This window comes from Poromitra crassiceps, assembly GCF_964638095.1.
Source record: "Poromitra crassiceps genome assembly, chromosome: 18".
Lineage (NCBI taxonomy): Eukaryota > Metazoa > Chordata > Actinopteri > Beryciformes > Melamphaidae > Poromitra > Poromitra crassiceps.
In genome coordinates this window covers 26,928,091-26,955,870 of record NC_139636.1, presented here as the reverse complement: position 1 = coordinate 26,955,870, position 27,780 = coordinate 26,928,091, and the positions used below count along the sequence as shown (strand labels likewise).

Below are 27,780 nucleotides of genomic sequence, written 5' to 3'. Positions count from 1 at the left end.
CTTGGTTGCAGACCGGGTAAAACACCTTATCTAAAAAGGGAATGTAGGAAAAAGTACTGGGGTGTTCGTGTTTTTGAGTTTCAAGCACTTTATGTTTTGGTTTGATTTAGCTCTCGTTTCGTTTGAACTTGTGAATAGAGGCCGTCAGACTTGTAGGTAGAAAAGAATGAAAAAAGAATAGCTGAATGAGACGCCAGAAAGATCAAACTGTTTGTATGTAGAGCAAATGTGGTTCCACACACCATTGTTTATAATGTAAGTTATTTATTGAATAAAAGAAAATGTCTTGTTAATGAGTTGCCTCCCGTCTCATACCTGGTGATGCAAGAGCATTTTTGTTGTTGAAAATCTGCATTTCTGGTGTTGTCAAATACAATTTGTAAAGTGTGACTGCCCCCTGCTGCAAAGACCTAGTCATAACTAATTTACAAGTGCAGATGTTTGGATAGAAAACATCTAATTCACAGCTTTTAGAGTGATGATACTTTCACCTTGTAGAAAAATAAAATATAGTAATTACCGGTATATTTCAATAAATCTACAGGTCGGGTGTATTTGAGCAAAGTTAACCATAAAGAAATAGATTCAAACAGTCATTATGTAACAAAGTTTATTACATATGTCCAAACATATGTACAGCACATTTTGCATGTAGAGTGGTTCTTGTCACAAATATAAATTATTCCGGCTTGCTTAAAGAACATAACAGAAATGTAGCTGGCTCGCTGTGGAAGATGGAGGTGTTGGCTGATCATTGTAACAGGTTGGCTGGACAAAACACACAAACCATCCTCATGTTCATGTTGACGTTCCCCCTCTTTGGGAAATCACAGAACCAGGTGACAATAGAGCAAATGGTCCCTTCGGTTTTCATTGAATACTATGATTGAGCTTTTCAGGGCAATCTCCTTAAAATGCGACTGTTTAATAATACTGCATCCTGCCTGTGTCAGACCACAGTACCGTCAGTGAAGCCAAATACGGCATGATAATACACACACAAATAAGGCACAAATGGAGAAGCAGAACAATCGATACCCAAAATTAAAACGAGGGCCCGACCAGAACCAGTCTCGGATTTGGCACCAGTGACCAAAAGTGACCGACAGTAAGAAAACAATCAGACTTTACCAGCCAACTCCCATATACTGTAAGCCTTAACCAATCTACCAGAATTTGCAGTAATTAAAAAAATATTGCCAAACCATAGTTACAGAATTAAACTCTTTTTACCAATTATTTTCAGACATAATTGAATACTTGTACAGGTGGAAAAAGACAATCGGCAACAGTGAAGTAATGAAACTAAAACTACCATGAAGTACTGATCGTACCACACCATCAAAGTATTGAAGGACAAAAATAAAGAATTGTTCCAAGTCATAGTGTTTTTGAACCGTTTGCACAACTTGTAATAAATACTGTTTAGAAAGCAGTCATTTCATTAGGCCTACTAACAGGAAAGTGGTTATGGTGAACGAAGCAAAGAGGATTGCCGTGATTTATAATATAGCTATACAATTACAGAAATAATGATTATCTGTACACATGAGAAATATGAATTTGCTAAAACCTTTTCAACCGTCTGTTGAATAGCATTTAGAGGAAAACCTACTGGCATGATTTACACATCATTCTTCACAAATCTCTGTAATGTATTTTGTGATGGAATGATGCCCTCCCATGACACCCTGATGTCTGGTTCAGCTACACGGTCAAGAGAAACATTTGAAGGTGCAGATGATCACACATTACGCACGTGTAATGAAACACTTCTAATGACATCATTCTAATGACATCATTCTAATGACATCATTCTAATGACATCATTTGCAAGACTTCAAGCTAAACACAAAAAAAGAATGTCCACGATCCTTTGGGAATAATCCCATACATTTACCATTCAAAAGGCCAAACCCTTCAGGCACTTTTAGGATTGAGATCAGCCATCAGTTCGTGCATCCTACATTTTCCTTCGATAATAGTCCACGGGACTAAGCATCTTTACGCGTTCCACAGTCTAAACATGGACTGATCAAGTCTTTTCATTTAAATAATAATAAAGATGCAGGATTTATTTAGTTTTTTCATCGTCATCATCATCGTCATCATCATCATGAAGATGATTGGAGGAAACCCACTTGTAGGGCACATAATGTATCATTCGCAGCCACAGTCACTTGGGGGAAGGAGCATAATAGTTTTTGCTGGTCAAGCGGCTATAAGTTGATTCCCTTTCCAACTGTAAGCTTATGATTGGCTAGTCCAGACGTGTCCATCAGCAGAATGTCGACAAAACAGCCAGTTGGGGTTTCTTAGCCAGCGCTACCAGCTTTTGCTGCTGTTCCAGTTACGGTCTTGCCCCCCCGGCTTTCTGCTCTACAGGTGGCGAGCGTGAGTCCTGGGGAGACTTGTGAGCCTGCGGGGAGCGCGGGTCCATCAGGGGAGGAGGAGGGGGTTTGTCTGGGTGGAAGGGCCTGTAGTGTTCTGGGCCGGCCGGGCCCGGCGGCCTCCTGAAGTCCTGCAGAGGGCCTTCTCTTCCCTGGTGGTAGTTGGTGGGACGGAATTCCTCGTAACGTTCTGCAGAACGTCTCCTTTTGGGGTCTGGATTCCTGAAACGTACAGAGTACAGAGACCAAGGTTTAGTTTTTTTTATAACCAGAGATGATGATGACGACAATATGATTTCCTCGTATTTCAAGAACAGTTACATTTATGGCTGCAACTAACAATTATTTTCACTATCGATTAATCTGTCGATTATGTTCTTGACTAATCGATTAGTTGTTTGCTCTATAAAATGTCACAAAATTGGTGAAAAATGTTCGTCCACTTTTCCCCCAAAGCCCAAGATGACATCCTCAAATGTCTTTTTTGTCTTGACCAACAGTCCGCAACCCAAAGAGAATCAGGTTGCTGTCATCAAAGAGTTTTGGATAAAAGAGGTCGGTGGTTCGATACCCACCTCCTACATGTCATGTATGTCGAAGTGTCCTTCGGTAAGATACTGAACCCCAAATTGCTCCCGATGGTGTGTCAGCACCGCCTTCATCGGTATGGGTGAATGTCCCTACTCATTGTCAAGCGACTTGGATAAAAGTGCTATATAAATGCAGGCCATTTACCATATTCACATTGAAGAAGCTGTAACGAGATCATTTTTGTATTTTCTTCTTAAAAATTAGTCTAAATAATTAATCATTGATTAATTAATCAATGATTAATTTATGATTAATTTTCTGTCGAGCGACTAATGGATTAATCGACTAAACGTTACAGCTCTAGTTGCATTATTCCAAAAGATGGCACCTGGTTTGATTGACGCTCACCTGTCATAATAAGGTCGATGGCCCCTGTGGTCCCGGTCGTCCCGGTCGTCCCGGTCGTTGCCGTACTGCTCATATGGTCTTTTTCGAGGGGAGCTGTTGTTGCGGTAACCGCCGCCTGAGCTGCGATAGGGGTCTCCATGGGAACGCCGATCATCGTAGTGATCCTTATAGCGGTGGGCGTCATATGGATGATGACGATCTCCTTGCCACGGCTGGTTGCTGTTACCGGGGTAATTGTTGTATTTACGGTCTCTCTGCCACTCTCCTCTATCTGTGAGGAAAAATGCACATCATCATATTAAAATGACATACTGGAGAGAAACATATCTTAATCCCAATCTACCTCCATTTACACAGAGATGCAAGTTTTCTTTCTCAATTTGTTGATTCGACAACAATAAACATTCTAAATTGCCCCCAGCTTACTCCCTGTTGCAGTTTTTGCTAGTACAATAACTGACAGGACATAAGCTAGGTTCCAAACTGTTGGACTAGCAACACAACTCCGCGAAAACTGTCTATAAAGAGTTTATATTGATTCCCTTTCCAACGTTGAGCTTATGATGGAACAATTGATGAAAACTTTTATATTTTTTTTATGGGTAATCTATGGTCCATGATGTACAATATTGGTGAAAACCTTTTATCATACTCAAACTCAGTAAATCCTGCACACTGATATCTAATAACATTTGTTTAAACAATTTTAAAGTTTGAAAATAAATAACAAATGCAATATTCTGTCAAATAATTGCAATTTGATTGTTTGTCAATATTGTATTGTAGCCCATCTGGGCATAGGAAGCTTTGTAAATGTGGGTACCACCCAATTGATTTTGGCATTCTCTCAATGTGCAAGCGGAATGGATTTGATAAAGCACTAATTTAGTAATAATAATATACATAATAAAGCAAGTGGTAAATTGGGGGGGGGGGGTCTAAACTAATAATTTAAAAAAAGAATAGCTCCAACACCCATGTTGTAGCCCTACTTTGAGCTTATGGCTGGTTGCCTTTATCTGGGCAAATTGCATTTGAGATATTTGTGTTTATCTGTGAGGAAACAAGTTATTTACCTGATCTATGTGCCTTAAATACTCTAAGATGTCTCTAGGCTTACCATCATTTCCAAAGTGACGCTTGTTCCCTGGGTTGTACGCCTCTCGGTGGTGTGAGTGGGAGCCGGGCTGAGAGGCCTGAGACTTGGAGGATTGCTGCGTGCCAGTGGAGTCTCGACTGGAACCAGACGGCTCCGCTCTGAAAGACTTCGCCCTCCCTGCAGGGTCCTCCTTCTTCTTATGTTCCTTCTGAAAATGTCACAGGATAATTCAAGCGTTGGTAAGTACAATGGCTCGTGTTCAATTGCTAATCATTCTCCAAAGCCAGAGGGGTTTCCAATTTGTAATAAGAGCAACTCGCCTCTTCCTCGTGTGCTCGCTTCTTCTGCGCCATCTTGTAAAGCTTGTGAAGCTTCCTTGCACCGAACTCCGTAAACTTGGACACAAAAATCCAGAGGTTTCTGCCAGAAAGGAAGAAAATAATTAGTTGGACAGTGGAAGGGGTGGGTTATTTCCAAGAAGACTGCATCAAATCTAATCCTCAGCTTAGCTTACCGTCGCCATGTTTTGACATGCTCGGGGTCATTGTAGGCTTTAAGGCACTCTGTGATTCGGTCTCCTATCTTCAGTAGGCATGTGCGTGTGTGCTGGAGCTGATCCTGGACAGACAGGCCCTCGTCAGGCTTGTCCAGCTGCTTTAGGGCCTTCTTCACCGGCCGCATGCGCTCCTTACACTGGACACACACACACACAAATGTCACACACAAAATTCCCCGAAGCTTAATCATCATAAGTCGTGTTTCCATTACCGTCAGAAATGCGCAAAATCTAAATATCGCAATAGAAATTGGGTAATGGAAACACGTAAATTTCGAAAAAGCTCCCAAATATCGCAAAACGTTTTTGCGCTCTCATGAGGTGGTTTTTCAGACGTGTCGATATAGCAGTTTATCGCAAAAGTGTAATGGAAACACATTTTCCGCATTTGCACGTCATGTGACCCATCTTCTCCTTTGGAAAATGAAAGGAAATTAGGGAGAAAGGGTTTGATAAACCGTGGCAAAACCTTTGCAGCAAGTGGAAAACTTTGAAGCAACGCTACCTAGCAGAAAGACGTGTTGTGCAAAAGCGGAGCCGGAAAATAGATCATGTTTAATTGGAGAAATCGATGCCTGTGTGCGCGCATTTGGCACAGCGGCGAGATGATCGGCGGGATGAAAAGCACACCGGTGCGGTGCTGTTGACTGAAGTGATTAATACATTACACACGTTTCAGGTACAATGTTATAATTATAATACACGATATTCTGACTATTGCACCATATCAGCCTTTCCCCCCCTCCTCCATCTCTAAAATGGGACAAGTTGTAGGCTACCTTTTTTCCTCTGCCTGTCGCGCTCACTGAATTCACCGCAGCCCGCAACATGTTCTTTTGAATTGATAATCAGGCTCGTTTATATGCGTTGTAACTTCATGTTGTGATTTGCATTGACCATTGGTTGGATTTGAGCATGCAGGGGACGGGATATGGGGCAGATCCGCGTGCGTAATCACTGTGGCAGCTGCTGGTAACGGGAATTGCGAAACTCAACTTCAATGGAAACGCCTACAAGTCGCAATTGTACATTGTCGAAGTTGTAGAAATATCGCAATTATTTTGCGAAAAACTGTAATGGAAACACAGCTATAGATAAACTTGATGAGCAAACTTAATTGCGATCACATGAGAGGTTAGCAGGGTCACAGTAGAGAACTCACAACGCTGAAGGTGTCCTGGTCCAGTTCATCATCCTCCTCTCCAATGGGAACAGGGTCGGCCCCAGCAGTGATGTGGACCGGGCCTTGGGGCTTCTTAGCTTTGGCTGCTTTAGCCTGAGGGCCGAAGCAAACATCCATTAATGCTATTCACCATTAACAGACAGGAGAAAGAAAGACAAAAGCTTTGCAGCCACTGACCATTTTTAGCACTATGACATCATCAATGATGTCACAATTGCCAGAGTGTAACCAACGACAATATCAGTGCCTATGTCATAAAATTATTTCGCTCTTATGACATCATCAGTGATGTCATAAGATGATTAATTTATGACATCACCATGCAATCATCAGTGGGACAACAATTTAAACAGACAGATTGCCCACTTTATATATATATATATATTGTATATTTCCCATGATATACTGTAATTCCAGGCTGCATAGCAAATGAAAATGAAATATTAAGCACTCTGGAGATCTGACTCATTCAACAGCATATACATTATACAATATAATATTATTTAGAAGAATTAGAAGTACTTTTTGTTTGCAGTGTGCTATGTGCACACTGGGCTTCACTAAAAGGTTTGGGTAACCCAGTTTCCCATCCGCCTCTGATAACCTAGTTTTCCATCCACACCTCCTGCCCGTGTAAATCTGAAACTGCTTGAGCAAAGCACAATACGTCAAGTTCATGATGTGCTGAAATACCTTTTCTTTTTTGGGCTTGGCGCCCTTTTTCTCTTTGTCCCCTTCCTTCTCCTTTTTAGGAGTTCCCTGTTTTTCTTTGTTCTCTTTATTATCCTTTTTCTTTTGTCTCTTCTTGGCCGGGGACTTCTCCGTTCCATCATCCTGTTCAGCCGTGACAACAGACAATGTAAGTTACAAAAGAAAACAGCAGGTCATACAGTAACAGTGGTGGAGGAACAGATTGTTGTTGTTGTTCCAGTGTACTATATCCGTGCTTATCTAGACCCGAGCCTACTGTAAAGACGGTGGGAGAGACTGCAGGTCCACTCACCTTGACCTCGCCCTCCTCTGACGGGTTGTCTGACAGGCGAGGGGAGGAGATGTCGTTGCCCTGCTCGTCCTTGAGAATCGCTTTCTCCTTTTTCACCCGAGGCTTCCTCTTCTTCACTTTGACCTGCGGGGGGAGAGAGACAGGTTGAGCTATGTGGGGGTTTTGCTTTGCGCAGATTGCATGCACACAATGTGATGAGAACAGCATGAATCCATTGCTGAGTTATCAATAATAACTTACCTCCTCCCCCGTTTTGGACACGTCCTTGCTCTCTTCTTCCTTCTTCAGCAGCTTGAGAAGATAGTCCCCTCTGGTCTGCAGCTGCTTGGCCTGAGGCTTCTTGCTTGGGTCGTCTGGGAGAATCTGCACATACAGATTTGATCGTTAGTAAGTTTGCTTAATTGGAACGCTAGTTCCAACCCAAGCAAGAGGATTGCAATGATTTATACAGCTATACAATTAGAAAAATAACGACTATCTGTACACATGAGAAATATGCATTTGCTAAAACCTTTGTAATCTTCTGTTGAACAATATTTAGACGAGAAGCTATAGACACTGCGGAGCGCGTCATCATTCAGAAATCACGGCCAAAACGGGGGAAAACAGAAACCCCCCTCCTGGCGTTCTCCTATGTCGCGTGCATGGTCGTGTGTTGCACACAAAGATCGTATATACAGACGTTGAACACTCCAACTTACTTCCTTGACAGCTAGATGCACATTTTTCTTCTTGCCAATTCTCAATGGCTTCCTTGTTTTGCTCAGGAGTACAAAAAAACTTTAACTGGCGATTCTTCACATTTGTTGTCTGCGCAGCCCACCATACAACAGCTTTTAGCTATGTTTAATTCAAGGGAAATGACACTGGTCTATGGGAGTGAACGGAGCGATTTCCCCCGTGATGGGCGTGGCCTATTTCATGCAGTGTCTCGATTGGCATATTCCTCACAGTACGGAACGTGCGGTACGGTTCAGCTTCACACTTTTGTAGCTCTAATGAGATCATCTGCAAGTGTCAGAGACGTTGGATATTTGCCTTATCTGCCAGCTTCAGGTCGGGATCAGTCTTGATCAGATCCCAGTTGCCGTAGCCGTGCTCGTAGATGCCGAGCAAGAGCTGAACATCGTCCTCCAGATTCCAGTCTACATCAAAGTGGGCTATCTTCACCCTGCATGTCAGCTGGAACCTGTGGATAACAAGGCACTGTCAAATTTAACCTGTAACTTTATCAAATGCAGCCCATACCTCTGTCTCATATTCGCAGTGGTGGCTTACGTGTTTCTCTCAGCAGGATTGGAGGGCACAACTTTGTGTAACGGAGCAAACTCCTCCTCGTGCTGGATGATGGACTTGGCGTTGACCTGCACTCCTGAGATCTTGATATTAATCCCTCGGCGCTTCCCAGGACCTTTGGCTGAAATAACAACGTGCATCATTTGGGGCTGAGAAAAATTCCTGCAGTTCCCGCCAACAAGTAAAAGCAGCGTACCTTCAGCCGGGTTCTCCTTAAGGTGCTCCTCGTGCTCCTGCACTGCAGTCACACAACTAGAGTGAATCAATTCACCCAGTCTGTTGAGATCTGCTACAGATTTGTCCACCAGCTCCGAGTCTCTGGCAATGGCCTCTAGCCTGGCAACAGAAGACAGCATTTTATCTGCATGGTGTGCAAAAATTGTAGACCAGGGGAGGGGGGGGGGGGACCCCACATCCCCCCACACACACACACACACACACAGTAGAAAGAAAGCTTATTATCTTTGCAATTAATTCATCTATCTAATGTAATTTTACATTACACTTACCTTTCAAGTGGTGCTCCAAATTTCTTATATGCCTTAATGAACCTGTTAATGAGATAATTATGATCACATTATGAAGTCAAGTTCATAAAGGAAAACTATTCTGGTTTAAAGAAATGCACTTGTGACATTAAATGAACACTGCATCAGAAGTATCATAAAACACTTTTGAAGTCATTCATTTAGTTTAACAGTTACTGAGAGTTGATTTGAGTTAAGGTGTGCACCAGTGTTGTCATGTGTGCATGAATTACATCTTGGTCCACAATTTAACTCAAATCAACTCTCCATAACTGTCAAATTAAATGAATAACTTCAAAACTGTTCTGATAAACTACAGAATCAGAATTCTTTATTCGCCGAGTTTTCACATACAAGGAAATTGTCTTGGTGCGATTGGTGCTCAAGTTAACGTACGAAATCCTTACCGGCGGATCTCTGGGTCAGTGAAACCCTCCACGTTGTTTTTGCGCGCTCTGGGTCTGCCTCTCCTCTTTGGCTTCTTGTCGTCGTCGCTATCGTCCGTCTCGCTCTCGGAGCCTGAGGAGCGGTGCTTCAGCTTGGAGCCCACATCACTATCACTGTCATTGGCCTGAGCCTGAAAGCATAGCAAACCCTCAGACAAAGGAAGCGGAGCTGCACTTTATAATGCATATGTTCTTCTACTACACCAGCTTTTGAATCAGGATATTTTGATTGCTTATTAAAAGTGTTTTTTTCTACAGCTGAATAGAACAATATTTTGTTATGGACATTCCCTTTTTGAGGCTATACCTTTGTAGTCAACGTGCAGAAATAATTCTTACTGCATCACAGGAGATTTTAACAGTCCTTTGTAACTTATTTACTTAAATGTGTGCACATCAGTGAATGAGGGGTCTTCATACAGCTAACAGCATGCAGCTAACAGCGCTGGAAAATGATCAGAGAATCTCTCTCCTGCTCCAAATACGCCCGTCAGTTTTTTCTCTCTCACCCTCTTGTTAGAGCTCCTGCTTCTGGGCAGCATGAAGATGTCCTCCATCTCCCTCTGCTTCTCCTCCTCCTCCAGTTTGCGCCGCTGGTCCTCGGGGATGAGGTCGTCCCAATCCTTCACGTGCTTTCCCTCAACTAGCTCTGGTGCGCTCTCTTCCATGCTGGAGAAATTGGCCACCTGTAGCAACAGGCACACAGTGGGATAGTGGGAGGAGTCAGGATCAGAAGCTAAAAGCAGGTGTTCAAGATACTGAAGCATTTTGCATCAATGCAAATAGCACTACTAACTTGCAGGTACCTTAAACTGAGAGAGAAGCTCATCTGTAGCACTCGATCCCTGGTCACTTTCTCTTGTTTCGGCCAACCTGAGGATCTCATCAATATCCATCTCCTGCAAAAGGCAATAAATTCTAGTTTGCAAACTATGGGAGGGAAGAATTTTGCGTGCACACAGGATTGTCTGCTCAGTGGTTTGGTACCTGTGGTTCAGACTCCTCTCCCTCTGCCTCTTTGAAGAGCTCCTCTGCACCAAACTTGAGGATGGCAGTCAGTTCTTCTTTGTTGAAAGGATTTGAACTGTGAACAGAAACAGCAATGTTAAATGCATGGAGAGCTTCAGAATCTCAATATTCCAGAAAAACCAACTATCTATATGATATTTATTATAAATTTGGCAATGTGGGCTCTGTTCTCTTGTTAATTTTTTTGTCCCACTGATGATGTGATGCCACACACAGAGGCACGGAGGCATTGTGACATCACTGATGATGTCATCAGTGATGTCATCAGTGATGTCATAAGGGGCCACACACACACAAGTAGGCATTGTGACATCACTGATGATGTCATAAGACTGATGCCATCAGTGATGTAAACTTAAAGGAACACTGCCCATTTTCAACCAGCTTTGTATCATTAGAACATCAGTAGTATATCAGAAAACTGTAAACTGTTTTGAAGTCTGTCATTTAATTTGACAGTTATTGAGTGTTAAAGTGTGGACCAGTGACATCACTGGTCCACACTAACTCAAATTAATAACTCATTAACTCAAATCAACTCTCAATAACTGTCAAACTAGATGAATGACTTCAAAACCGTCATCTAGTTTGACAGTTATTGAGAGTTGATTTGAGTTAATGAGTTATTAATTTGAGTTAGTGTGGACCAGTGATGTCACTGGTCCACACTTTAACACTCAATAACTGTCAAATTAAATGACAGACTACAAAACAGTTTACAGTTTTCTGATATACTACTGATGTTCTAATGATACAAAGCTGGTTGAAAAGTGTGTTCCTTTAATATAATAAGGGCAATAAATGTAGCAATGTGGGCTCTGTTCTGTTTGTTCTCTGTTTCAATTTTTGTCCCACTGATGTCATCAGTGACATCATAAGGGGACACAAGGAGGCATTGTGACATCACTGATGATGTCATCAGTGATCTCATAAGGGGGCGCGCACGCAAACTTAAGGGCAATAACATTTTGTGAGCAACACACACACCCACACCCGTGTGTGCCAATAGGGCAGGCGAGGCCACGCGAGATGCCTAGTTAAGCAAAAAGATAATCGATGACTAATTTTCAAATTCTCACTTTGAGTTTCCCGAGTTGCTGTCCAGTACAGTTCGACCAGTGGTATCCATTCTCTGAATGACAAGATGGTCCAAAACCATCTTCTTTTTGGCCCTCTCAATGATGTCCTCCTCCACCGTTGCTTTTGTGACCAGTCGATAAATATTCACCTGCAAAGTAAAGCGTGGAGATTTGTTTTACTTCTTTACTGTACTTTGCTTTATAGTTACAGACTGAAATGGTTCTGCACAGTCAAAGACTTGATCTGAACCATGGGTTACCTGTTTCTTCTGGCCAATCCTGTGAGCCCTGGCTTGTGCCTGCAGGTCGTTTTGAGGGTTCCAGTCGGAGTCAAAGATGACCACAGTGTCCGCTGAGGCCAAGTTGATCCCCAGCCCTCCTGCTCTGGTGGACAACAAGAAGCAGAAGTCCTAGAACACAGAAGACTCTTGTTAGCCTAACACAGACTTCATCCAACCCATGTGAACAGTAGGAAATATGCTTGGTATGTAGAAAATAAGAATACATCAGGCAGAAATCCTCTTAATATTCACTTAACAGTAATTTAGTAAATGCTCGTGCCATTAAAGGAGTCCTATCATGAAAGCACATGTGAATATAAAAGAAAAATTATAATTCAAACAAACCAGTATATCACTATATTTACTGCAGCTCGGACAAATATTCAGTGCCAAACCCTAAAAAATCTGAATTTTTAATCACAGTCTGCTTGATTACAATATCAATTAGTAGTACCATAATCAGCCTTCAGTATACATACCTCTGAGCCTTCTGCATTAAAGTGGTCAAGTGCTTGCTTTCGAATCTCTCCCTTTATGGAACCGTCCAACCGCTGAAGAGGAGAGAGGCAGAAGGAGCTTTGAACATTTCCCGGGCTTCCATCTCTAACCTTGGCATCGCTCAGCTATACATCCTGTCATCCTGCCATCCTGTCTGAATGTCTATATTCTCAGAGACGGCATTACAGTCTACAGCAAGTCACCAAACGGTGACTTGCAGGAGCCCTGGTAGTCCTCAGAAAATAACTCGCCGATATAAATAACCTGATGATGAACTATCAGTCTGCTGGCGTATTTGTGCTGCAACACTGATCTGCGACACCTGATCCTGCCATCATCTGAGTCAACTCCCTTTGCAGCGCACCTCTCCACCACTCCAAAAGCCCCTTCACTGTAGCCTGGGTAAACCCAGCCCCCAGTGACCTGCTCTCAGGCTTACCCTGCTCACGAGTCACAAGGTAGTGACTGAGAGCAGGTCTGAGAGCAGGTCACGTGGCGGCTGGGTTTACCCAGGCTACCTTCACTGTAAACACAGTCTGGCTTCTATGATGCTGTCTGTAAGACGGCCGGCCAGCCTACAGAGCAGTGGTTTCCAAATGCAGCTTTAAAAAAATGAGTAAAAAATCTCACCTGGAATGGGTAGCGCTTCTTGGCTAGGTATTCAGCCAGAATGTCCAACATCCTGACCATCTGGGAGAAGATAAGGACTCTGTTGCCCCTCTCTCGGAGTCTGGTCAGAAGCTTGTCCAGCAGCACCAGCTTCCCACTGCCCCGCACGAGACTCTGTGGGACGCATATTCAGGATGTCAACACTGGACATTAGGATAGGGGTGCACCGATATGAATTTAGGCCGATACCGATAACTACTATTAACATTGCTGTTATGCCCCATAACAGATATTTACAGATGTCGATATAATCCGTATAAAAGCACATTTCTATAATAATAAAATAATTACATACTGAAAAACGCATGTAAACACTATGAATTTGAAAAAGTCTTTATTTCCAAAATATTTTGAAACGGCCATAAATCATAGATTTTCCGCATTGTTTCCTCTCAATATGCCGATATCAATAACCGATATTAACATTGCTGTTATTTTTCTCATTGGACAGATGATTGCCAATATATCGTGCATCCCTAATTAGATAGACAGGGTAGGTCTCTACTAATAGGTTTTGTTCTTTGTAAAGTCACAACTAGTTTCTCCCGCAGTGCAGAGTTTGACCCTAACGCGGCGAACCCACCAGCCCCGTCTGTGCAGCGTTCCGTCTGCGCCGCGGTTTTGCTCCGTCCTCTGCACGTCAGCGTGTCCCACAGCACGCGCTTCAGAAGCGGAGCGCTTCCGAGCGCTGCCTGGCAGCTGATGCAAGATACTGTGTGTACAATGGGGTGGATGTAAAGAGCACAACACACAAACAACACAGTCTGTCGTTGACTTGCTTTTGATTTGGTCATTTTCCCTTGATTGTTGTGCTTCTACCATGGGTAAGTAGGCTGAAATTATTTATTTATTTGTCATACAGTGCCTGTTAGCAGGAGGAGAACTCTTGCATTTCTTCGTCTACTTGAAATACTACAGAGGGAGGGGGGGAGAGAAGGAGAAGGATTCGGTATTGGGTCTGCACACAGTGTTTTATTATGAAAATCGACCGGATTCTCGCGCAGTTGCTGTGTCGGACTTCCGGGCTGAACGATCTGCTCTGTGCAGATTGACGCAGCTTCCAGGCGTCATCCGTGAAAAATAGAACTGCCGCGTATCTTTAGCGGTGCGGGGCGTCAAGCCGCTTCTGATACGCGCCGTTGCGCGGCTGGTGGGATCACACACGTTGACTAAAATGCCCGCGAGCAGCTCCGACAAGCGCGTCGGAGCCGGAACGCGTACATGACGTTCCTGGTGGGACTTGCCCGTAAGACGGCGCTCTGAGCTAGAGGGTTCACACAGACGTACCAGCATGTGCTCCTGTTGTGTTTCAGTCTCTGATTCGTCTGGGTGTTTGGTGAGGAAGGCGTGGTTGCAGCACTTCTTCAGCTCCATGACGATGTTCAGGAAGCCAGTGGAGCTGCCTCGGGTGCCTTTGGAGAGAGCTTTGTAGTTCCTTGTTAAAATCCACCTGGCGGGATTCAGGAACAAAAATCACACCAACGGAGAGGGGAGATGCAACTTTAGGAAACGGGCACACTGTCGCACAAATGATTTATGCGAACAGATCTGAGAGACAATAAATTCATACTTGTAGAATTGTTTCTGCTGGGCAGACATGTCTACACGGAGGATCTGCTCCACCTTGGCAGGCAGAGATTTTTCCACGTCTTTCTTCACACGTCGGAGGAGGAAGGGCTCAAGGACTTTGTGAAGGCCCTGATATCCATTGTCTTTGCCTTGCACATGCTCTTCCTCAAAATCCTCCCAAGAGTCAAACCTGCAATGTGCAAGAGGGGCAACATTACTAGTGACCAAAAACACCACGCGTCGCTCACTGGAATTTCAAGTGCTGACATTTCCCTCGCTTTTTGTTCATTAGCCCCTCCCACATTGCATTTGCATAAACAGGACGTACTTGTCGGGCATCAGGAAGTGCAAGAGTGACCAAAGCTCTTTGAGGGAGTTCTGTAGCGGAGTGCCGGTGATGAGGAGCCTGTGGTTGGACCTGAACTCGATTAATGTCTTGTACAGCAGGGAGTCGTCATTCTTCAGCCGGTGAGCTTCGTCCACGCCCAGGAACGCCCAGTTGATGTTCCCAAGAACCCCCTGGAGTTCAATTGTGACAGTTAGATCGTGGGTCAATCGTTTGTTCATTGGTGTAACACCACATTATGTAACGGGGATAAACACAAAATGATCAAGAAAAAAAAAATCTACTATTACACCTACCTTGTCTTTCAGTACAATTTCATAAGTAGTTATCAGTACGTTGAAACGGATTCGTTTCGTCTGATGGTTCACCCACTCGTAGTCACGGATCTGTTCAGAAGCACAGCCATTAGCTTATCTGACAGACTCAATGGACTGTAAGATAAAGAAACGCCTCTTTAACATCATTCACTCTACCGTTTTCCTGCTCATGACATCGCCGATATAGACCACCACGTTCATGTCGGGGGACCAGGCGTCAAACTCCCTCTGCCAGGAGGTGAGGGTGGACAGCGGCACCACGATCAGGGAGGGCCCAAACAGCTGGTGCTGCTGGAACATGTAGGACAGGAAGGAGATGGTCTGGATGGTTTTGCCCAGACCCATCTCATCAGCAAGAATGACACTATTGCACCTGAGGGGCAAAAAACACGTTTAGACCTTTTCTTATACTTCCAAATATTCTTCTACAAGTGTGGTGTTCAAAACCAAGCGGATAAGACTGCACTGGTGGGAATGACTTCTGTTCCTTTGTACCTGCACCACGAGTGGGCCAGCCAATTCAGTCCGTCCAACTGGTAATCTCTCAGCTGCAGGTTCTCATCTCCGATATAAGACGGTTGTTTCTTTAGAGCGAGAAATCTTGGCCTTTGCTTCAACACCTGAGATCACAGTTGGAAACCCGCGCTTCATTATGAGCACAAAAACTAACCATTCCAGCTTTGCTTTTTCAGTCATTACATTTCAAAAGCCAAGGACAAAGACAAGACCTGTAAATGTGACCATTTAAAAAGGTCCATTTCACCATTTGTTGTGTTGCTACGGTTTCTCCCCTTCCTCCGTACATGTGTGCGTGTATCTGTGTGTGTGTGTGTGTGTGTGTGTGTGTGTGTGTGTGTGTGTGCGCATGCGGCTCCCTCTCTCGCCTCTGCCTCCATCAGTGTTCTACCTGGCAGTGATGTTGTGTGGTCAGTGCTGGCCCTGCTCATGTCTGCCGCTGTTCCCAGCTGGGCGCTTCATTAAGATAAGTTGCACTGCAACAGGTAACGCCATATTCCAGTTCAAAGCTTGTGCAAAACATGCATGAGGCTATGATTCTGGATTTTTTGCCATGCCCAATCTTACAAAATGACATCAGGTAGGTGTGTTTACAGCCTTTAGGGCTATATAAATGACATCAGGTAGGTGTGTTTCCAGCCTTTAGGGCTATATAAATGACATCAGGTAGGTGTGTTTCCAGCCTTTAGGGCTGTATACGTCAGGTAGGTGTGTTTCCAGCCTTTAGGGCTATATAAATGACATCAGGTAGGTGTGTTTCCAGCCTTTAGGGCTGTATACGTCAGGTAGGTGTGTTTCCAGCCTTTAGGGCTATATAAATGACATCAGGTAGGTGTGTTTCCAGCCTTTAGGGCTATATAAATGACGTCAGTTTGGTGTGTTTCCAGCCTTTAGGGCTATATAAATGACGTCAGTTTGGTGTGTTTCCAGCCTTTAGGGCTATATACGTCAGGTAGGTGTGTTTCCAGCCTTTAAGCTATATAAATGAACACACTTGACTTGAAGATTGACTGAAGCCTTACTTTGCAGTCCTTAGAGGGAACCGTTTTGTTGGTGTTTCGATTGGTGAAGCGGTCTACACAGAGCTGAAACTTCTTTTTGACCAAGGCTCCGTCCTCCCAGCTGCACTCTGCATAGGGCAAGCCCATCCACTTGCATAAATACTCAGGCTCATTGGAAGACGCTGTCTTGTGACTATGAGCTGTTAAAATTTAAAAAAGAAAAACAATATTACAAATTGTGACAAAATGTGAAAGCGCTTAACGCGAGGCAGAAGTGTACAGCACAGACATCTTTTTTTATCCACTGCTGTGAAAATAGGGAGATAATTTGACAATAAGAACCCGCCAACATGTACAGAAGCATTATGATGATGTTGGAAATTATTTAGAAAACGGACTTACAGGGAAAGTCGGCGGGCTCTTGCGTCTTTCCTGTTTTAGTTGCTGTATATGAGAAAATAACATTTAGGATCACTTAAGTGAACATGCAGCAATAACACCAAAGCTTGTTTTTCTGCTGTGCTTACCGATGATTCTCTCTATAATCTGGTACTGCTTGTTTAAGTCGACATGGAGCTCCTGCTGGCAGTTATGATATTCAATGTCCTCGGGGGAAGCCTTTCTCAACCTGGGAATACAAAAGGTAAACAGTGTCCATTCTGGAAAGACGTACACCTTTGTGAATATATGCTCATGTGAGGTAAAGATTTTCACCATGCATTGAGCTCGTCGTTCTTCTTTATGAAGTTGTCCAGCTTCTTAAGTCCCTTGACCTTCTGCAGTGTCAGCGAGTCCATGCTCTCCCATGTATTGTGGATGTAGGACCAGCCCTTCCACTTGATCAGATACTGAGGCTCCCCTTCATCGTTCTCCACATCGAACCCTTCACAGGGGTCTCCATTTTCCTCCACAGCATACAGAGTAGTAGAAGCCCCAGTAACTAGAATAAAAAAACAAGTTCCTTTTAGTAGTAGTAGTTTTACGTGCGATCGGCCTGAAACTTTCAGGGGGTGTAAAGAGCACCCGTGCGGGTGACCTGACGGAGCCGGATCTTTTAATTAGGTGATTGCCCTAATTACCTAATGATGTGATGTCATCAGTGATGAAGTGATGTCATCAGTGATGTCACTTGAGCAATTGTGCATTGTGACATCACTGATGATGTCATAGGCATTGTGGCATCATCAGTGATGTCATCAGGGCAAGTGAAGCCGCACAGCGGGCGAGCTGCGAATGTGAGCTGCAGGACGGGCGAGCCCACGCAGCGGGCGAGTTACATAATAGTGTACACGTGTCTTTGATGAGACGCAGTGTGGATTAAATACTCAGAAGATATGTCATGTGAAAATGCATCACCTCCTTTTTTGCCCATCCTGGCGTCCATAACCTTCTCTATGGTCTCGCTGTCGTCATCCTGCTGCTCCTCGGCTACATCGCCCACCATTTCAATCAGATCATCAGAGTCCGTCTCAACGTCATGGTCCTCTTTGTAACTGTAACACAACAGAAAGACATGGGTTGTTTAATAAATATCAAATGATATGTGCATACAGTTTTGCTTTGTTTACATTTGACCATTTTCTTATTTTCTTATCCAAAGCAACTTAAAATAAGTGCAACAGTACAGTAAGCTTAAATTCCTAATTCAATGTTCAAAATGACAGGAGTGCAAAGTTCAAAATCACAGCTCCTGAACAATTAACACCTCTGTCTCTACATGAGTACATGTGTTACCAAGTATTCCTCTGTCTCTACACGAGTATAGATTAGGCCTGCACGATATGAGGGAATTCTGCGATATGCGATAACATTGTTCAATATTGCGATGACGATATGACTTGCGATAAATAAACAAATATTGAAGGATGCATATTAGCAATACAGTTCCTATGTCTTTCTGCTTGAATATGTACACTGCTGACCCCAACATTGAATAGCCTATGGCCACATAATAAAGAAATGAAATACACACTGACTCTAGCTGAAACTACACACAGCGTGTTTGGGCTTTGGCAGAGGGGCGGAGGCCCTTGCACTGTTGCAAGGGAAAGGTGTACGCTGGATTTACAACACAAGACAAAATGATCAGATGCTGAGTGTGAATGCATGACGCACGTCAATAAAACCACTTTTGTTGTTCATTGCGTTTCAGGCAGTCTTTGCGACGTGTTTATTGCGCATGTTCATATTGCAATGATGATCAAAATACGATTAATTGTGCAGCCCTAGTATAGACGGTTTTCACCACAGCGCAACCCCACAGCACTTCCTTTTTCTCAGCAGTCAGCAAACTGCAGAAATATTCACTCAACATTGTTACTTTTGTTTTCGCTGCTCAGCTGTATAGACGGTTTTCACGGAATGGTCAGTCCTGCACTTGAATGTTTTTTTTTCTTTTATGTCCATAGCAAACACTGCAACAGGAAGTGAGCGGGGGTTCAATTTAGAATGTTTTTGTTGTCAAGTTAAAACAGTCTATAGATGTTACTCTAGCCACTTCTTAACATGAAGTCTGGATCATGTCTGGCTAGCCAGAGCAGGATATTTTCCGGTTTTACCTTTCTAGACATGAGGAGTCTGTGTTTAGAAACAGCTGGAAATGGTCAGTATTCTCTCTCCCAGGGACTAAAAAAAATAAAGTTTGGTTCCTGTTGGTTGTCAGTTGAGGTGATGGGTCGGTAGGGATTTTTTTTTTTTTTCCAGTGGCAGCAAGGGATAGATAGGAAATATATATATATTTTTATTTTCCTTCAAATTACAGCAGCGATGGATACTTTTTTCATAACATAGCCTACATGTACTCTACCACTGTGCTCTACACACGTTTTTATATGAACAAAATATTTAAGTCAATATGAATGCTTTCATATCAAACATGTTTGATATTTAGGACTGAAAATCATCCTGCTGCTGCGCAAGCCTCCCGTCATTATCGTTAATTGACGCAGCGCCACACTGCAGGCATCAGATAGGCTACCAAATACCAACAGCACAGAACCATGAGTATTTTGGGGAAAATGTCACTAATTTATATCACAATGAATGACCAATGAATAAAAAGTTGTTATACCGTAGTTTCAAAGCCCCTGTCAGTCAGAGGCTGTTAATCTCCTACCTGTCTATCAGGCAGTGTGGGGGGAAAACGCATTGCTGCTGGGAAGCAATCCAGGTGGGGTGGGGACGGAGCGCGTTGGGATCCCTAGGCTCTACCAAACAATTCAAGCCGTTTGCAGCACTTGAGGAAACCGTGAGTTTGCTCATTTAATTCGTTGATATAAGCGATTGCCCGAACGATTCATTAATTAATAAACTACGTGAACGTGAAGTGCCACCACCCGCCAAACATAACAGCTACATGATCAGGATCATGACATGCCAGTGTTTAACAACAGCTGCTTTTCATATAATGCGGATCGTATACTTGGGGTTTTGATGGATATGATACGGACTCGCGGGAGTGCGCGTAAGCCGGCTAATAGTTGTTTAACATGCAGGCCAACCGGCTAGGAGCTGGTTATAATCCTGATTCCACTGCATGTTAAGAAGTGGCTCAAGTATACCTCTGTCTCTACATGAGTACAGGTGTTACCAAGGAGACCTCTGTCTCTACATAGTCACATTTCTCTTATCATTGCAAAGGGAAAGTCAAAGTCTCTGGAAACCAAGAATCAAAACGTATTGCGGATAAACATCTTTAGGTATCAGAAACGTACCTTTTGACTTTTGTTGCACCCCTCCTGCCTGACTGTCTCTTTGGAGAGTCTTCCTCCTCCTCATCGTCGTCATCATCATCATCGTCGTCGTCATCATCACCTTCGTCGTCCTCGTCGGCAGATGACTCCTGCTTCCTAGTTTTCCTTCCCTTTTGAGCCTGCTGCTTTTTTGCGGCCGCCGATTTGGTCTGGGGTCTGTAAAACAGCGAGTTTAGCACAGTGACATACGAACCACTTAGAGATAACCAACCAAACGGCTCAGCTGGGTCATTATAACACTAGTCTCGCTGTCAAACCTAATTGCCTGACTGCAGCTGATGGCCTTGAGACAGCACAGAGCAGAAGTGAAGCCGATTTGACCATTTTAAACATATTTGCACAGTAATTGGACAGAACATCTAGAATTTGAGATGTCAGATTGAATTCTCAGCATTACAACAGTGATGAAATATTTCAACCCAAAAAAGGAAGGCAAAAAATGGCATCAAGCAACTGATCACAAATTATGGGATGGATCTGGGTGGAGCAGTGGGTAGGTGTCTGATGGCCAGGCTTCGCTACACTCTTACCTTCTAGCAGGAAGTCGTCTGGATCTAACTTTTTTCTCTTCCTGCTCACTGTCTGCACAGCTGGAATCTTCCTCATCCTCCTCCTCGTCATCATTTGAGTCATCACCTTTCCAGGTATTTCTTACAACAAAGAAATACCACAAGTTCACCCTCAAGGCCCATCACTGCTAGAACCGGTTTTAATTGATGTAATATTGGCCACAGCGTCGGTCAACCCGATTTGATCAGCGATAAGCCGCTGATCGGACCAATCAAAATTCTCTGTAGATGTAAGATATCACCTGACTGTCTGGCTACAGCTCAGAAATAAGGACGTTTTAGCCCATTTGGAGCAAACAGATACCCATTTAAAAATAAGCATAACATGATGGAAATCACAACATGAACACATTTACACCAAACAGGCAACAGAACGACATGATACAAACAAGACATGGAACATGCAAAAGTGATGTATGGTTCAAGAGCATTCCACTACAAAAATGAATTTTCTTGCTAACAAAAGAGTCCACTGTAAGTGTCACAACATAATAAAAAAGGCTTAAATGAATGCGGTATGCACTGCTGACAACACAAAATGCATCGATCACCAAGATGTTCACAACATCTATACTTACACTTTTTTCTTTGCCCGCGTTACTTTCCTCTTTGGACTTTCACCCTCAGAGTCACTGCTGCCCTGCAAATATGAAGATTACAGCAGAAAACAGATTTTAGGAAGATATTAACTGACAAATCACAGTGATTCTCAACATTTTTCATATCAATAAATAAATACAATAAATTGAGGAATTGATTGTCCTTGTATCATCCTAGGGACCCAGGGACTGCAGATGAAATTTAGCTTCCTAGCCAAGTCTGGGACAGTTTGTGACTGTCCATTGTCCCTGTCAAATAAATAAAATAAATAGATAAAATAAAATAAAAAAAATAAGAATAGGAGATTTATGTGAAAATGATTAGGTGAAAATCATTTAATTATGCTTAAAAAATATATATATAAGAAAATAAAAGATAAATATATAATAAAAAAGGATAATAAATACAGATATCCGTTTTGCAATTGAACTCTTCTGTATTGTAGGTAGAGCGATAACAGTGAAACTGTGATCAAAACAGTAATTATTCTACATTTACTCTAATGTGTTTAACAAGTCCTTGTATTTGCTGGGACGCCCTGGAACCTCATCAAGGACCCCATGGTCCCTGGACCCCACATTCAGCACATTGAGATTCACTGCCTAACCTTGCACACAATAGCCACTAGATGGTACAAGTGATTCTTTTAAACAAGCCGATTCATACAGGCACAAAAGTATTGAGGTACAATGCAATCATTTGTGCGTGTTTGTTTACTGTATTTCTTTTGACTTTCGTTGACATGTCCATACCCCAGCTCCAACGTTTAAGCGTGCGGGCTCTTGTCTGCTCCGATTCGACCTCCTCACCCCGTACACATCTGGATGTTCTTCCCACATCTGTAATCGCAAAGCATTGATTCATCACGCACCGTCTTACATCTCTATCTAAGTAGTAGAGCATGGCTGAGAAGACAGTAGGGAATTGTAACTGCATAACAGAGGATGTGACTACAGGTGTCCTTGTAATTCTAACCTTAAATCAGATTAAGCTGAAGCTTAATTATTAGATGATGGGAGAGCTTGCATCTGCATTATAAATATGATGAAGTCACCACGGACAAGCAGGGCGCCTCTCTAAAGCTCAGTGACTTTTTACCTTCTTCACCTCTGCTAGACTCTCCTTCTTTTTTGCTGGTTGCTTGTCTTTGACCTCTGCCGAAGCTTGTTGTGATTTGGATTCTGTGGATTCGCTGCCCGACTCGGAGTGGCTCTCGGACTCGGACGAGCTGTTGGACTCGGAGTTGTGGGATCTCCTCCTCTCGCTGCCATGCTCGCTCTCCGAGTGACTTCCGGACTCCGACCCGGAGCGGTTGGATTCCTCAGAAGCCGAATTACTAAAAGGAACACGGACATGTTCATTCTTTTGGGTTTTTGCAGCGTCGGGTTACCGTTTAGTCCTAACAAATAAAATTTGTTAACACCCAACCAGATGGCAAGAAAATGAGTTCAGGTGATGGTGGGGCGTTTCTTATGCAAATTAAACTCATACACAGGAAACTGCAAGACCAAGCAGACGTGAATGAGTAGCTACAATCTGCAGCAGTTTAGCAGTCTTACTGTATAATGAGCTCATTCTTTGCCAGGCAAACCGATCCTCTTACTCGTTTAAAAATCCACCATGAGTTCACACAGACCTGCTTTCAGTACAGTTACCACTAGGTAAAAACAAGGTACCTGTATTAAGCTTCTTAGAGAGCGATAACATAAATGCATCATCACTGTCAAAATATTGTGCAATAGTTTTGTTCTTTTTGATACTCCCCCAAGTGACTTGAGACAGAAGAGAAATTATTACGAGAAATAATGACTGATAAAGACAAAATAGCATAATATTGCTATAAGCGTAATCCTACAAATGTGTTCCCTGGATGAATAAATGCAAGGAAAGCATCATCACTACTATGACAATTATTAATATTATTATTTATCAGACTTAACAAAATTATTTTTGTGGAGCAAGGTGTGAATCAAGATATGAACAAAGGGTCTAGTCTAGCACAGCGCACAAGGAGTTATTTATTCCAATGAGAGCTTATGTAACAGCGTCAAATTACACAAGGGCGTTCACAAATCTGGTGACCCGTCTCGTCTGACTTTCAATACCTAGAGCGGACACATGAGGGCGCTACACAACCTCAAAATAGATCTGCAGGAACACATCTGCAGAAAACACTGCCTTACATGGGCTGTGTTGGAAGATGCACAATCCATGAACAAGCTAAAATGGGCATATGAGCTTGGTTGTGTTTTCTTTAATTATTTTGTATATCTAAAGAGATTCATCGTGTTTTAAAATGTGAAAGGAGTTGTTTTAACCTCGCTAAATAAAGGGTTAACAAATAAACATGTCAGTATTCCACAATTGATTCTACTAAAGGGATCATACTGAAAAATAACATTAATTAATTTGTGTCAGCTGTGTCCTAAACTATATTATTTTTCTAAAAGTGTATTTGATGACTCATAATAAACCACAACACAAAACCTATTCCTAGATGGAGCAAACCCGGAAAGACATGCCTCCTTCCGCTTTAAGAGAGGTCAAACGTGGGCGGGACATCACCCTCATCTCAAATTACTATAGGCTGACGCGTTGCTAGGTAGAAGTCTAGCCTATGGCAGCCGAGTGTGCGAGCCTCAGACCGTCGAAACACTTCCTGTTCCTCCTCCTCCATGTAGTTCTGAGCCGAGTTTTAATACAGAAAAGTCAGCAAGCAGGGCACAAAGCAAGGGCCATTTTGTGACTGGAAAGGACACGTGTAATGTACTTTAGTGAAAGGAGCATATTACCACAAATTCAACAGACCTTCCATTGTTCACCTGCTTAATGCAGGACAACTCTAGTCTTCCATCAGGATGAAAAGTTACCATCAGTACAAGAGGACATATTTCACTCAGAAGTCAAATACTAAAATGGCTGCCAGGAGATAAATCCAAGAAACTACAAGTGTGGAAAGCCTGACCTTTTACAGTCTATTGTCACTCAAAGTCAGTGTGGCCATTACCTGATATTTGCACACAACCTGTCTGTTTATCTAGAAACACAACAATGGTCTATTGAGGTCAGACTGCATTATATTGTGCTCAAGTTGTATAAAAGTGGGACTAGCAATTCCAGTACTAACACAGGGATGTTGTTGGAAAACGCACATCTCTTATGACACTGCGTAGCTGCTTGTGTGGTTTGTTTGACTTGCCTGCTTATACCATGCAAATGATCTGTGATATTGTAATTTTCCAAAACAGCTTTATTGATGAAAATGAAACGACAACATCTTCATCTGCTTTTGATTATAATGTGGGTCAATCTGGGAATTATACACAAGAGCAGATTCCCACACGTGAGAACAAGGGACACTCAAATAATTTACTATCTTCATACTTGTGGGGGGGGGGTAAAGAAAGAGAAAAAGCAACTTATATGAGCAAATCAAGCCTTTTTGCCAGGGGTCCTGTCAATATATTCGACATAATGGTAAGACAAACAGCCAGATATGAAAAGGGACATCATATTTGTCAAAAACAAACTTCTGACATGCTGTCTCTCTCTCACCTCACCTGTCAATCTCCATATGGCTAAGATGAACAACTGCAATACGTTATTTCTTTACACCTAGGATGATATGTCAATAGGACAGTAATCTTTCTGGATAATAATGGGTGTCCAACAATGGACAAAATATCTTGCTTGATTAGTAAAAGCAATGATTTCACCCATCACAGTATCTTTAGTTCTGAGAAAATATTACTTCAAGGCCTCCTGATACAGTAAAACCAAACATAACTTTTCATAAAATAAATCAATGAAAAAGCAGGAGATTCAAATAAGTTGTGTGCCACACACAAACATTTGACATTTGTCAAAATATGCTATTGCACTGTAAACAGTAGGTTTTGATGAACAGCCACACATTTTTCCAGCCATCTAAAACAAAAATGATTTAAAAGTCATTACTATGTGACAAATTAAGGCATTTCCTGAACAGAGACAATTTACATATTAAGCATAAAACAACGTAGGTTTCCTAAAACTGCATTACTTTGCAAAAGGGGAAAACAAACTTTCTGTGAAGATCCAGACAGAAAAACAGAAAATTGCAACATTAAGACATATGGAGATTGATTTCAAGGCAAACAACAAACCAACCAAACCATATGTGTTATATAACCCAACAACACAATGGTCAGATTTACTATTTCTGGCCTTACACAACTCTAAACTAATACATTGTTTCTGAGAGAGGAAAAGGCAACATTTATAAAATGGTGCAATGCAGTAGCAACTAGTAAGACAAGGTCATTTTACATTAAAGCCATAGGACATGAAACATGTGTGAGCAGTCATTTGTAACATAATACAGGTGAAAAGAGCTTTGCTGTGGTCTTATACATACAGCATAAAGGCAGTGATCTCTCACACAGGCCTGTAACCTCAGTATTGAGTCGAAGAAATGGTAGGAAAATCAGGGTGTGGCTATTAAACAATAGCAAGGTCATTCATGACACTCGTACACATCATGAAAACCATAACGCAAAACGTATGCACAGGTGACCAACCATGCTTGACAAGGTAAACAATCGAAGCAGATGTCAAAAAGGTAAAAAGTATGGGGATCATACCTTGATGCATTGCTTTGAGTCGAACCTTCATCTTCTTGCTTTTTATGTGTATCCGTCATCATCGTTGTATCCTGAAAATCTTTGATAGGGTGATGATGTGTTGTCCTGGTATTTACTGTCAAAAAGTTAGAGGAAACAGAAACTATCATAGAAGTCCCATAAGATTGCTTTTGCTCAGGGGGGCAATTTAAAACCCAGACGTTGCGACACGAGGACAGCAAAAATACATTAAACCGAACGATTTAACAATCATTATTTACATCGCTAATTAAAAAATGGGGGTAAACAAATGACAGGTGCGGTTACATCGAGTTGAATATCGAGCATATGTGTTCGATATTATCCACGGATCAAAAGCAGCATGCATTAATTCTAACTGCGTCATCATCAGATAAAGGGTTGGGGGGAAATATGGTTAAAGGCTGAGAAAACAAGTAATTTATCAACAATAACAATGTAAACATACCAATTCCATGTGAAGAAAGGTAGTATAATGAAGTATTAGATTCTCGTTCGCGATATCCGAGGGGTTAAATATAATATCCTATTAGAATAAAAGTAATCGCCGGTAAAAAAGAATAACTTAATATTAAATTAAGAAAAGAAAAACTTTGTACAAAAATAAAGTACTAGGCCTTTTCTATCTTCATCCGCTGCTGTGCTCAGAGCGACAGACAGACAGCGCGAGCAGCACTCTAAAAATGGAGGCGCGCCATGGCTGCCAGAGCCCAGTGTGGAAAACAACGACCAGCAGCAGAGACGACTCCCACAGCTCGAAAAAACAAGCAAAAACGACACAAAACGTCGCGATTCCCGTTAAAATACTAATCGTTCGGTCGCAAAGGGCACACTTTTGGTCAGAACGAACGACCCCCGGTTCGAAAAGAGGCGAGAAAAGCGTCTGACGAACGAAAGCCCATAACACTAACAGCCTTCCCAAGGCTCATCCGCCATCTAGAGCTCCTTCCTAGCTCTGAAAGCTTTGCCTCTTTGATTGACGTTATTGCCATTTACACCACACACTCAGGTGATGCTCAAGTCCCACCCCTTTTATTTGTTTTAAAACTAATATTTTATATATTTACATGTATTTTCAGCACCAGGGCCACCAAGCCTTAAAATGAAACCTCTCTCCTATGTAGGTTATAATACGGAGGGATTGGAAAGTATATAATTCTTTGCATCTTTTGCATCACTTCCTGTACAGACAGGAAATGGGACACCAGGAGCCATTTTGTAGAGCTTTTGGAGACCATTTCAGTGCAGACCAAAAGCTTTGCACAGTTTGTGGTGTGTAGTCTACCAAAATGTCATCTGCTTTCTATTGATTAGGTAGAGATTCAACAGTGGGATTGATGAAACCACAATACTCTATCATCTTGTCTATCAGCAGGGGAATCATCTTCATTTGTTGAGCAACTAAAGAATTATGAAACATTATGAAGGCCATCCCAAAAACCCAATAACGCACTCACGTTAACGTATCATTTGTA

General features: G+C 42.5%; 1 protein-coding gene across 5 annotated transcripts; it reads right to left on the bottom strand.

The window, feature by feature from the left end:
* Positions 1-627: 627 nt before the first annotated feature.
* Positions 628-27,187, bottom strand: chd2 (chromodomain helicase DNA binding protein 2). 5 transcript variants are annotated; one of them, XM_083655000.1, is made up of 39 exons: positions 26,754-27,187; positions 26,288-26,402; positions 22,764-23,001; positions 22,418-22,504; positions 21,644-21,705; positions 21,027-21,146; positions 20,458-20,652; positions 18,101-18,237; positions 17,459-17,684; positions 17,272-17,372; positions 17,147-17,188; positions 16,766-16,944; positions 15,723-15,847; positions 15,384-15,600; positions 15,207-15,296; positions 14,893-15,083; positions 14,566-14,754; positions 14,283-14,445; positions 12,957-13,109; positions 12,308-12,379; positions 11,808-11,957; positions 11,548-11,696; positions 10,427-10,523; positions 10,246-10,338; positions 9,949-10,125; positions 9,401-9,570; positions 8,976-9,017; positions 8,663-8,802; positions 8,449-8,587; positions 8,209-8,359; positions 7,411-7,533; positions 7,171-7,293; positions 6,861-7,001; positions 6,147-6,260; positions 4,943-5,121; positions 4,749-4,848; positions 4,450-4,636; positions 3,330-3,600; positions 628-2,612 (listed from the first exon to the last, which is right to left on the bottom strand). In XM_083655000.1, exons 2-39 carry the CDS (start codon positions 26,347-26,349, stop codon positions 2,351-2,353), a joined length of 5,457 nt encoding a protein of 1,818 aa, XP_083511126.1. In that variant the 5' UTR covers positions 26,350-26,402; positions 26,754-27,187; the 3' UTR covers positions 628-2,350. The 5 variants fall into 5 exon arrangements, with proteins under 5 accessions (XP_083511126.1, XP_083511124.1, XP_083511127.1 ...); XM_083654998.1 differs by having other exon boundaries at positions 8,449-8,802; XM_083655001.1 differs by lacking the exon at positions 17,147-17,188.
* Between the last annotated feature and the right edge of the window lie 593 nt (positions 27,188-27,780).